The 13,696-nt window shown below is 28.7% G+C and overlaps 1 protein-coding gene and 1 pseudogene across 1 annotated transcript; both read left to right on the top strand.

Annotated features, from left to right (window-relative positions):
- The first annotated feature begins 1,794 nt into the window (after window positions 1–1,794).
- Window positions 1,795–3,041, top strand: LOC114165385. The gene is made up of 6 exons (XM_028050027.1): window positions 1,795–1,926; window positions 2,006–2,160; window positions 2,251–2,371; window positions 2,438–2,617; window positions 2,709–2,786; window positions 2,832–3,041. The coding sequence occupies exons 1-6, from the start codon at window positions 1,795–1,797 to the stop codon at window positions 3,039–3,041; spliced, it is 876 nt and encodes a 291-aa protein (XP_027905828.1).
- A 4,898-nt stretch (window positions 3,042–7,939) lies between these two features.
- Window positions 7,940–12,138, top strand: LOC114165386 (annotated as a pseudogene).
- The last annotated feature ends 1,558 nt before the right edge of the window (window positions 12,139–13,696 follow it).

The following is a 13,696-nucleotide window of genomic DNA, read 5'->3' on the forward strand; positions in this document are numbered from 1 at the left end:
ATGCTTCTCTATTAATTTTCCTTTTCTATGAAACTTGTGAATAAATCAATATGAATATTTAATTTCTTCTGACATCAATAGCTGTTTTTTGTAGTTTTCACCAATATATATTGGCATGACTTCTGTGAAAAGGTTAGTACTCCATGTTTGAAGAGTCCTTATTTGAATATATTCTACTTTTTGCTTTCTTCTACCATTTCAAATTTTATCAGCGACTAACATCTGAACCTTTATTTTTTCAAAAAATGCCATATCCATGTTTTGATTAATCCTTACACTTCTTTTACTCTCCTTTGACCAATCAAAAATAGATTCTGATATAGGTGCTTTGAACCTTTTATTTGGTTCTATTTTTTTTAGTTGTATGAATTACAATTTTGTCTTATTAGTTCCTATTTTCTCTATGTGAGTATAAATATGTCACGAATCTAATACTAACTTTTTTACTTCTCATTTTTCAATATTGTTGTTATGAGTTCAACATGTCTCTCTGTGAAATTCCAAACCAAAGCCAGAACGTAAGCGAAGTAACTCCCCAGAAGGAAAATTGGAATATCATCGTTAGGGTCATTCGTTCATGGTTTGTTCCTAATTTCAATAAAGAAAGGTGTCCTTTTTCCATGGAGTTCGTTATTCAAGACAAAGAGATTATTATTCATGTTATTCTTTACATGCTTCCATTACACGTACTTTAGTTTACAAATTCGAATGAATAAAATATGTGTATGTTAAACATATTTATAGTTATATTTATATATGTTCTATTGATCTGTTTCAGGGTTCTAAAATACATGCTTCAATTATACGTACTCTAATTTACAAATTTCAGAATGAGATTTCTTTAGGCCATGTTTATGCCATACAAAATTTCAGTGTGGCTCCGAATTCTGGAATATACAGAACTACACACCACCCTTATAAGATAAATTTCCAGTTTGGTACAAAAGTTTCTTTGCTTAATGTTAACTTGGTTCCTGATATGAAACCACAATACACACCTTTGTCCTTATTGACAACCACTACCACTACATTTGATACTGATTATTTAGTTGGTAAGTTAATATTTTTAGTTCCAATACTATTCATTTTTTTTATAAACATTTATTGTTAAAGTATATGATATAACATTTATGAATGGCATTTTAGATATCTTGGGATTATTGGTCAGAGTGGGGACTGAAAGAGAATTGCAAGTTGATGGAAAGACAACAAAATTAAATGTCATAGCAATAGAAACTGATGGGTATTCTATATCTATACTATACTACATTCCTTTTATATTTCTGTTCAAATAACGATTTCACATAACATTTTTTAATCTTTAGGTATTGAATAGAATGTACTTTGTTTGGTATTTATGTGGATGAACTGAATGTATTTCTTTCAAGTGGAGAAGTACAAAATGCTGCTGTAAGTATAGAATTTGCGAAAGTCAAAACTTTTCAAGGTAAAATTTTCTTATCACTTTTACAAAGTAGTTAGTACTACTTATTCCATGTTACTCTCACATACACTATATTTTTAAATATAGATAAGGTTCAAGTTCAAAATTGTAAGTTCTGCACCCGTATTAAGTACAATGTTAACTTCAAGGAAGCATCTGAACTGAAATCAAGGTAATATTCAAATTGTTCTTCAGTTTATTCAAACTTTATAATCCATTTTGGTAACTATATTTTGGTTACTTTATAATGCAAATTATCCTTCATTTCCTCAACTTGATCTTTCAGATCTACATACATTCAATAATAGATTTATTGTTTATGAGAACAACTATATTTTGTATTCCACAAAATGTTTGAGAACAATGAATCTCCCTCTCAAGGATTAATGCAACTTTCTCAGAGTTCCAAAAATACTGTGGAAGAGGACTTTTTAACACTTACACCTAGGACCACCATTCAAGGTCTAAAAGATTGTAAAGAGGTTAGAATAATTTTTTTTATTTTTTATCAAATTTTGTTGTTCACAATAATCTCTTCATTAATCTTTTTTATATTGAAAGGTCACCACTTACATATTGTTTGGAACAATTAAGCATATTTTGGGTGACGATGACTGGTGGTATACTACTTGTGTGTGCAACAAAGCTGTTTATCCAAATTCCAAGATGTTCTTTTGTGAGAAGTGTAACAAGCATGTTATAAAATTCTTTCCAAGGTTAACTTATTGTTTATTAATATTAATGTGAATTTAAAACAACATTGTAATTACAACTTTTGTTCATTAATTTTTTTATTCAATTTTCAGATATAGGATTAAGATCCGAGTTATTGACTCTTCCGATTCAACCACATTTGTCCTCTTTGATAGGGATGCAACCACCCTTTTCAAAAAAACTTGTGCTGATATGTTAGACACTCATGATAAGGTATACTCTTCAATATATCCACTTATATATGTAATTACACAATCTTTAATTATTTTGTTTTTGTAGATGAATGCTTCTGGAAATTTGCCTAAGGAGTTTGATGAGTTAGTTGATAAAAGTCTGCTTTTTAAAGTCGAAAGTAGGAACGATCAGAATTTCAAACTTGAGCAGTCTTTCAAAGTGAAGAAAATATGTGTTGATGATGATATAATTCAAAAGTTCAATGATTCTTCCATGAAATCTGTGGTAAGATATAATTTTCGATGTAATTTGGTAGATTAAAAATTTCAGTTATCTTTGTCTTTTTTATAATCTCATTATTTGTACCTATTTGAAGGATATTTATGCTGGGAATGGTGAGTTTAGTAGGGGAAAAATGCGTGTAGTCAATGAGTCCATCGTTGATATTGCAGAGGTATACAAATGATATAAATTTTATTTTTAATGACATGTACTGTAGGATTTATTAGTCCGATTTACCAAAGAAACAATTGAGTCTGGATCCCAATCACCTGAACTAATCGAAGATAATCCAACTAATGATGATGCTAACAGTTCACATAAGAGAGAATCTAGAAAGAAGGCTGCATCACTTGAATCCATCGAAGAAGACAATGTTCCATTGAAGCTTTTAAAAAGAAATATTAAGAAGGAAAAAGCAGTGAATTGAGATATGATTTTAGTTATTCTATTTCAAGACAATTTTTTTTATGCCTTTCATTTTGGGACTGTAATATGTCTACGCATCGTTTTGTCTTTAATTTCATATGAACTACAACTTCTATGTTCTATTTGATGATAACTATATTATGTGCTTGTGGGTTACATTATTTAGAATTATATTTCTTTCATACGATGGTCCATAAGATATTGTTGACATTTTTCAATTTTTGTCAACAAATATGACTGCCAACTACATCAAAACTTATCAAAATTGATGTTATTTTGTAGCATGATGTAATTAAAGTCATAAATAACATATATTTTGTGAAAAATATATTTTGTGAAAACTTTTGTGACTCATAAATAAGATATATCTATTTTTTCTGAAAACAGAATTTATAAATGTCGATTTTTTATAAAAATTCCTTTTCATAAATAAGATAAATATGGCAAAGCAATTATCTATTGACAGATTTTAAGTTGTCACAACAGAATTGGATGCCATATACAATTTTGAGTCACTTATCTTCTGTTAATTACTAACTTATTAAATATTGTACATTAAAATTTTGATATTTATATATATATATATATATATATATATATATATATATATATATATATATATATATATATATATATAAAATTCGAATGAAATATTATATTTTTACTTAGTACCTCGATTTATGGTACTGTATTATATTATAAAGATTTTATGTTATATATAAATATCTAAATATCTAATCTTCAGAGGTTAAAATATAGTTGGAAAATTGTTATTATTATATATTACATATATTATATTATGATATTTTATAGCATAATAGAATAATTTAATATATGTTTAATAACGTTATATCTTTGTAATGTTATATTCTTTTTTAATCGTCTTCCCGTTTTCCAAGGCAGTAATAATTACATTACTGTTTGAGAATCTATTTGTAATCGTCCCGTCTTTTCATGTGTCATTTATCTTCTATAAATAAATATTCATCTCCATTCTACCATGAAGATCAAACTTAAAGATCAGTTCAATCATATTCTACATTCTTCCAACTTTTTCTCTACTATCTCTCTTAAAGTCCAAGCAAATGGAATACAACTTCAATGAAGAAGACGTTATTAATAGAATGAGTAGGTACCGGTTCTCTATTATTCACCTTCAGGACGAGGTACGTTCTTCGTCAATTTTTTCATACATTTTTTCTTTTACAAGATTTCTTCTACTCTTTTTATTTGTTTGACGGATTTGCAATCAATATACTCATTTTAACCTTAACTAATCTATGTTTTTGTTAAAAAAATTCTATCTTTGGAGGCTGTTGGTTTTGTGGATCGTGCATTTGCCATTCTTTATGATGACGATCTTGAGCGTCAATGGACTTTAACAGATGAAGAAGGGAATAGACATGTGGTCACTTATAACAAGAATTTACAAAAACCAATGCTAATTGGAGGATGGACTGAATTAAGGCACCTTTATCAACTACACGATTTCCATACTATTTATTTTGGATATGTCGGTCATTCTTGCTTCCACATCACTGTTTTTCCCAATAAATGCATATCTTTGTCTATTGCACGGTTTCTTAAAAGAATTGAGGCAGATGAACCCCTTTTCAATGGGCCGAAGTTGCATTTCTTCATATTTCTGAATCCAAACCAATGCAATGCTAGCCATCTGGTGAGATTCATTTCAATTACTAAATGGATGTTTATTTCATATTTATACTTATGTTTCCAAATTATTTAAAACATTGAATCCATATATTAAATTGATTATTACTTTATGTATGTTTTAGGATTTGCCAGCTGATTTTGGCAATTATCTTCGTCAAGGAAGATTTAAATACATTTATCTTTATGGACCGCGTAAAACAATCAAGTGCAAACTAATGTTGAGAAATCATCCCAAGAAGTCTAGCAAAATTGGAAGTGGCTGGAAGGAATTTTGTATTGCTCATGGATTTCATCAAACTATTGACTTGGTGTTTGAAGTGGACCACATGAAAAGCAATCAGAATGTCAAAGTGCTAACATATTGTAATTTTTAATTTACAGTTAGTTTTTTGGTGTTATTTGGAACTGCCGAGTATAAATAGTTTTGTTTTTATGTCTGCTACTTATGTAGTTGTCAACCTACAAGTTTTTATATTTTCAGCAATGCATATGTATAGTTCTACCTTCTTATGAATGAAATCTCTTTGAAGCTTCTCTGAAATTCTATGAATGCAAATAGAAATTTATTAAACATTTATTTAAAGTGATACATGTTATGGTATGATATTCATAAATAAAATAATTTAGTTTTATAATTCAAATGAAATATATATGATGGTATTGAAAGATGAAAAGTTCGACGATGGATTTTGGTCTGTTCTATATAATTATTGTATATTTCATTCCTATATTAACATATAAGTAATATTAATTGAACTTCTTTTATTGTAAATATTCAACTTCAATTCCGATTTATGTTTTTGTTGTCTGTTATTATATTTTTAATACTTATGTATCAGATGTATGGATGTATGTTGCTTTATGTCAACACCCAATTTCGTCCGGGTAAATGTGCTTGTTTGGTTAAATAATAATAATAATAAAAATAAAAATAATATATAATATAATAATAATAATAAATAATAAAATAAAATAAAAAAATATGTTTTGATTGATGGTAGGTTTTTAAACTTTAATTCTACCGTGGGAAGAAAGAAAAAAAAAAGAAAAATAAACCAAGAGCAGGAGAATCTAATTTATTGTTAATTATCACACTCTTTTCGTGAGCCCAAATGTTTTACATATTTTTACCCCCATATTTACACTCTTTGCATGACATGTCAAAAAATGACGTTTCATAATTTCCGTTTTTAGAGAAGTGTATAATATTAGGAGCAATATTTTTTATAATAATTTGAATAAATATCGTGCACTTACACTTATGTGTCTCTTTGCGTTGTCAGTCTGGGAAGATATTATTTTAATTAGAATCAAATATTCCCGATAATAATGCTTTTAGATAATGGTATGATTTTAATATTTAGAAGAAAGTATTTCTAGTAATAGTTAGAATCAATAATATGAATAATATGTTATGATTTGATCACGATCTTTATGTGACAGAAAATATGATTCTAGTAATTATAGGCAATATTTCGTTAATAATTATAATCAATACCGTGGATATTATGCAACCATATAACAAGACCAATTCTTTCCCCATATATTTTATTGTAATTAAATACTAGGATCTCAGTGGTACCCAAGAGGCATATATAAGCACAAAGTTTCTTCAATGCCAAGGGGAGAAAAAGAAAAATTTCAAAAAACTCCTCTTTTTTTTATTACAGAGCACACACATAAAGGGGGTCACCTTAGGTAAATTTTCTTTTGCTCCTAGTCTGTTATTCATGATTCTCTTATAACATCAAATATATGATTGTTTGAATGTTTGAATTGTTGTATGATCAAATCTGTTCGGGGTTCTCATGTTAGATGATTTTGGGTTTGACATCGATGTGCTCAGCCTTTCTCTTTCCCTCTATTTTTATCTTGTTAATTAAAAAGGTGCTTTTTTTTAGGTTTTAATTCTCTAAAAAATAATAATAACAGTAAACAAATAAAATAAAAACTACTTTTTTTATAAGTTTTAAATGTCATGTCAAGTCTCGGACTTGCTTGATAATCAAAACGCTCTTTCATAGGCTTTTAATTTTTTAATTAAAAATAATAAAAAAATATATAAAATCATTTTAAATGTCATGTCAAGTCTCAGACTTGCATGATAATCAAAACGCTCTTTCATAGGCTTTTAATTTTTTAATTAATAATAATATAAAAATATAAAATCATTTTAAATGTCATGTCAAATCTCGGATTTGCTTGATAACTTTTTTTTATCATGTAGAATCTCGGGTTCTCTTGATATTTATAAAATATATATATATAAAAAATCTATAATTTAGAACAAAGCAAAATAATAATATGAAGCAACAATTTTTTTACAAAGAACTACGTTATCCCTGATTTTCCAAATGGAAATACGTAGGAGCGAGGTACAATCCTTGTCGGGCTAAAAAAATATAAAAACTAATTTTTTTTTTTAATCTTTATAATTTTTTGTATGTGTTTTTTTTATTATTTTATTTTTTTAGGAACAACAAATAATTTTAAACATCAAATTCTATTTTACACACTTAATTAAAGAAGGAACCGTATTAAGACGGGCGTTGTAGGGGTGCTAATACCTTCCCCACACGTAACTAACTCCCGAACCCAAATTTGGATTTCGAAGACCATTCTTTTAAGGTTTTTTCTATAGTTTTCCATAATAAACTATGGTGGCGACTCCTCTGTACCTTTTTTTTTTAAATCATTTTCGTCGTCCCGCCACGATCTTGGTTGCGACACTTTAATATGTGTATACATTGATTGTATGTTATCATTTTCACACATAATGAGGTTAAAATTGCAGATACTTCCTATGAAACAGTCCTCTTTGTTGTACTATATATACTAGTGCATAAAAAAGACGTCTAATTGTACCTACATAAAAAGCAAATGTTTTGTTAGTTGCAAGAACAAATCAACTCTGAAATAATTGTTATATATATGAATGATTCTGATGTATTAACACTCAACAATGCATGCTCTTTCTATTTTTAATCTTTGTCTACTGCTAAAAACTTTTTGTACTCTTACAAGTGTTTCCTATTATAATTACAAATATTTCTGTTTCCACAATTATGATTAGAGGTACAATCTACACCAAAAAGTTTAACAAAGACATTCACCAATATAGTAATAAAACAGTAAATACTTTTGCATCCATTGAGTCAACTTACCTTTGTTTTTGCTTCTTCCAATGTAACCTTTGAAACTATTCCATATTATTTTGGTACTGTAATGGAGCAAAACGATTGTAAAAATGCAAGGCTGAGAAGGAAGTTGTTGCTACAACAAAGGTTCAATGCAAGAAGTAATCAAGATTCATGTAAGTCACTAACATCTTACTTAAAGCATTTATTTTGCCAAATTCTTCATAAAAAATTTATTTACAAATGATGCATTTGTATGTTTGTATGTTTTTTTATGTTGCAGATGATAAAGAAGAGAATGCAAGAAAGAAAACTAAATTTGCAAACCATTCTTCTCAAAGTAACAAAATCTCAGGATTTCTTTTTATAATTATATTTGTAAATGTATGTTTTGGATCGTAACTTGACAACACAGATGCATAATCAAACATCTTTATTGTTTTAATCACAGATCAAACAACTGTATCTGAAAAATCATTTCAGAAAAATATACACAGGAAGTCATTACAACAGTTGGATATTAGTAAGTATTCTTTTTCTAAGCTATATCTTTACAGATTGTTGTTAAATGAATCACTGAAGTATTGTTGTTTATTTTGTTAATAACAATGCTTCTATAATAATCCATTTCAGATGTTGACAACAACAACAATAACCTTCAGAATATGAATTCAATATTTCACAGACAAATTGGTCAGTTTTCAAGTTCTTCTAGTACTTTATTTTAACATTGTTTTTGAATAATATTAATTCAATCTCACTTTAAACTAAGCTTCATTTCAATGCAGTACCTGTCAACAATATATCAAGTTGTTCAAGTACTTTACTTGAACAACAAATCACTTCACAATCTACAGCTTCTACTTTAACATACAATAGTCCTTTCGGTATATTTCTACATTCATCTTAATTTCTTATATACCTATTGTAATTGGATGAAACTGACGAATTTTAAATTTATATCAATGTTTTTGAATGACTACAATTTTTAACAATAACAGTCAGTTATGGACAAAATAATTACAATTCCAGTGCAGGTAAGTAGGTTTTTATTCATATATAACAATATTCATACTCACAATGCCAATGAAGGTAGGACAATTGTTTTCTCTTATTTTTCATAGGTGGCAGACCAGAGGTTGTAAATGATTCGCATTTTGTCTCTAAGAATAAAGTTGTCAAATATCCTTTTCAAGTCATACAATCACTTGAAAACAGATTCAATCTTGATGATGAAATAACAACACAACATAATTGTTCAGACACAACAAATGATGATTCAGCAACGATAACAGATAATGGTAATTCAGATATTCAACTTATTGATGTCAATAAAAATTTCTTTGAAATCATAAATTAATTTTCATTTTACAAATATTGAAGCACATACTACAAGTACTACAATTACAAACGAATTGTATTGCAAAGGAGAGTTATAAGGTACATAATCTCACACAGAATTGTATATAACTGTAGATAAAAATATATGCATTTTCATGCTAATGCTTTTTAATGATGTTCAGAACTTCTCAATATTGGAGAACCTTGCTTGGAATGCCAATACTGTAAAGCTGAACTTTGGTATGAAGAAAGAGCAGAAAAATGTAACACCTCAAAGGAAGTTCAATTCTCATTGTGTTGTCAAAAGGGAAAAGTGCAAATTTCACTATTAAAATGACCACCTAATCTTCTTGAAGGTTTGTTAAATGCTGAAGATCAGAGAAGCAAATCATTTCTACAAAACATAAGAGTATACAATAGCATGTTTTCATTTACTTCAATTGGTGGTAAGATAGATAATTCAATGAACAATGGTTCTTCTCCACCACAATTTATTCTTAATGGACAGAACTATCACCGTATTGGCAGTTTATTGCCAGAGCATGGATCAAAGCCAAAGTTTGCACAACTGTACATATATGATACCAAAACTGAAATGAGTAACAGAGTGAAGCATTTCAGGTCAGTGAATATATGAACTAATTTGGTTATATGAAATATTTAAATACATCTGTTGACATGTATTCTCTTTATTATGTTTTAGGTCAAACACCAAGGAATCTGTTATAGATGAATCATTGGTTGTTGATTTGATTGAAATGATTGACAATCACAATGTTCTTGCGAAATCTTTTAGAAGAGTAAGAGATTTGTCACTGGAACATATGGAATCAGATTTCACGCTAAGACTATTTAGAGGCAGAAACAAAGACCCTAGAGTCTACAACACAGCTTCATGTGATGAAATAGCTGCACTAATAGTTGGTGATTTTGGCAATATGGATGTAGGCAGAGAGATATAGTGGTAAAAAAATGTTATGGTGAATTAACAAGACTGCATGAAACTCACACAGCTTTCATTCCACTGCAATATCCTCTCATGTTTCCATATGGAGAAGATGGTTATCAAGAGGATATCCCAATAAGAGAATATCATTCAAGAACTAAATCTAGGGTAAGAATTAGAATTTCTTTGTGAGAATTTATTGCCTTTAGAATACAACAAAGATCTGTAGAAGCAGGAAATATTGTGAATGCATGCAGATTGTTCCAACAGTTTCTGGTCGATTGCTATACAATGGTTGAAGCATAAAGGTTGTCTTTCATAAGAGTTAATCATAAGTTAATTCGCTGTGATATTCTTAATGGATTACAAGAGGCTGTTAATAGAGGAGAGACAAATCCTTCTTTAATAATAAGACGTATTGTCTTGCCTACTTCATTCATTGGTTTACCAGATACATGGCAATTTGTAAAAAATTTGGATATCCTGATTTGTTCATTACTATAACATGCAATGTGAATTGGAGTGAAATAAGAGAATTTGTCTTAGCCAAAGGGTTATCAGCTTCAGATAGACCCGATATTGTATGTAGAGTGTTCAAAATGAAGCTGGATGAAATGATGACAGATTTTTAAAAACATGACTTCTTTGGAAAAACCACTACAGGTATGTTATATATGAAGTAATATACATTATATAAATGTTTATTAAATTAAATTCTGACAACTATTTTTCTTATTTATTTATATATGCAGGAATGTACACGGTAGAATTCCAAAAAAGAGGTTTACCTCATGCACATATACTTTTATGGTTGGATGGAGAAAGCAAATTGAAGAATTCAACTGATATTAATAAAGTAATATCAGCTGAATTGCCCAATGCGGATTTGTACCCCAAATTGGAAAAAGTTGTCTAAGTTACATGATTCATGGACCATGCGGACCTACAAGATATAATTCACCTTGCATGAAGGAAGGAAGATGTTCTAAATTTTATCCTAAAAAATTCACATCTTCGACTTCAATTGATGAAGAAGGATATCCATGCTATAGAAGACTTGATAATGGTAGATTTGTTGAGAAGAATGGAATTAAGCTGGACAATAGAAGTGTTGTTCCTTACAATCCACCACTTCTAATGAGGTATCAAGCACACATCAATACAGAGTATTGCAACAAGACCAATTCAATAAAATATTTGTTCAAATATGTGAACAAAGGTCCTGACAGTGCAGTCTGTCAAAGAAAAAGAATGGAAACCAATGAAGAAAGGCTACAACATTGGTAGACTTACTTATATTCCTCCTGGGTATGGAGAACTTTATTATTTGAGGATATTACTGACCATTCAAAAAGGTTGTATTGATTATGAAAGCATTAAGACAATTGATGGAAAATATTATGAAACATACCAAGAAGCTTGTTATGTTTTGGGATTGTTGGCTAATGACAAAGAATATATTGATGCAATAAAAGAAGCAAGTGAATTTGCTTCTGGGTATCAACTTAGAAGATTATTTGTTACTTTGTTCAGGGATACCAAATCATAAACTGAAGTTGAAAACAGGTATTCCAATTATGCTCTTGAGAAACATTGATCAAGCGAAAGGTCTATGCAATGGCACAAGATTGCAAGTGAACCATTTAGGCAAGAATGTTATCTCTGCAACTGTAATTACTGGAAAAAACATTGGTGACAGGATTTTTATACCAAGAATGGATTTAGTGCCATCTGATTCAGGGTTGCCTTTCAAATTTCAAAGAAGACAGTTTCCGATATCGTTATGCTTTGCAATGACGATTAACAAAAGTCAAGGACAAACACTTTCTAGAGTCGGCCTTTATCTTCCACAACCTGTATTCACACATGGCCAACTATATGTTGTTATTTCTAGAGTCAAAACCAAAAGAGGGTTGAAAATACTTATATTGGATGAAGATGGAAAGGTAACAAACACAACTAAAAACGTTGTGTACAAAGAAATTTTTGAAACTCTTTGAAAAAGAATAAATTATAGGTATGTCATTTGTAATTTTTTTTTTCATTTCAAAGCTGTTATAAATATATATCAACTTATTTATGTTATTCTCTGCCATGTAGGAAAATCATGGTACAAAAAAGGTTGAACAAAGAAGTCGTTGTGTACAAAAGGAATTTATGAAGTTGATTACCAAATGAGACATTCTAGGTATGCAATTTATTCTTTTTTTATTCTTATTTTAACAAAGTAGTGTATTAGTCATATTTTTGTTGTTGGTGGTTGAAGATAATATTCAATGAAATCAAATATTAACTTGACATACCATTTTAATTACATTCTAAATTGTTCTATTCTATTGATACACTTCAACATCTTTTAAAAACATTAGATTCTCATCATATAGATTATTAAATATCCAAAAAAGCATTGCTATTACCACAAATATTACATGTAAAAAAACCCCGTGCGTTGCACGGGTAGAAGGACTAGTTGAATACAAACGAGTAATCAAAAAAATAGAAATAACAAGATAAATTTTTCTCTCTAAGAATGTTAGAAAATGATTACTCAAATAATACTAATAATAATAAAAATATAAAATGATATAATAATAATTATTAGATCAATGATAATACTGAGACAATATATAAAACAATGAATATTAATCAGAGATCAACAATTATAATAACAATAATAAATAAAAGATAAAAGGTAAGGAGTAGAAATATCTTGGGTTGAGGCACGCATAGCGCTATCCTTAGAGAGAAAACGGCCCTACTGCACAGGGCTAAACAAATATATCAATACACAATCATATGTGTTTCTTATCATGTGCGTTTCTCTCCCATGATACAACAACCCGTCAGATCTCCGAATCTTATGAACAGTGGCGGAACTTGGACAAAAAATGTAGGGGAGCCAAATAGATTTGTTATATATAATTTTTTTTAGCTAGAAAAAAAGTTCTTCATCTTTTCTCTTCATTTTCCCTGCTTAAAATAAGCACACATAATAGTAGAATTTTAAAAAAAAATATTACTATCATTCACTATTATATCATGCTATTATTCTATGATACCAAATTATGAATACCATTTTAGATAAACCCTTCGTACCTTATCAATTTGATTTTGTGATATTGTCAAATTTGAGACCGTTTTTCTCGCGTTGTAATGAATTTTTAAATTCATTATATTATAACTCTAAGAACTTTAGATATTTGTTTTTTATTGTCTTGAATTCTTGGTTCTCATAAAACCTACCTCTTAAAAAAAAGAATCAATTTTTTTACTTTTTATCATAATCTTTCTAATATAAATTTATCATCTCTCACCTATCTAAAAAAAATAAAATTTATATTCACAAATCACAATCATCACAATGCAAAACATAACAAAACTCATACCACTTTAATTAAATAAGCAACACCGTATGAATTCAAAACTTTAAAAAAATTTACCATAGGCAACAAAAAACACAAAATCCCTAAATTTCACAATTAAGGATTATAATAATATGGGAAAAATTATAACTAGGGTTCATACCAATTTCATAAAAAATCCCTAAAATCATAATTA

This window comes from Vigna unguiculata, chromosome 10, assembly GCF_004118075.2.
Source record: "Vigna unguiculata cultivar IT97K-499-35 chromosome 10, ASM411807v1, whole genome shotgun sequence".
In the NCBI taxonomy this organism is placed as follows: domain Eukaryota; kingdom Viridiplantae; phylum Streptophyta; class Magnoliopsida; order Fabales; family Fabaceae; genus Vigna; species Vigna unguiculata.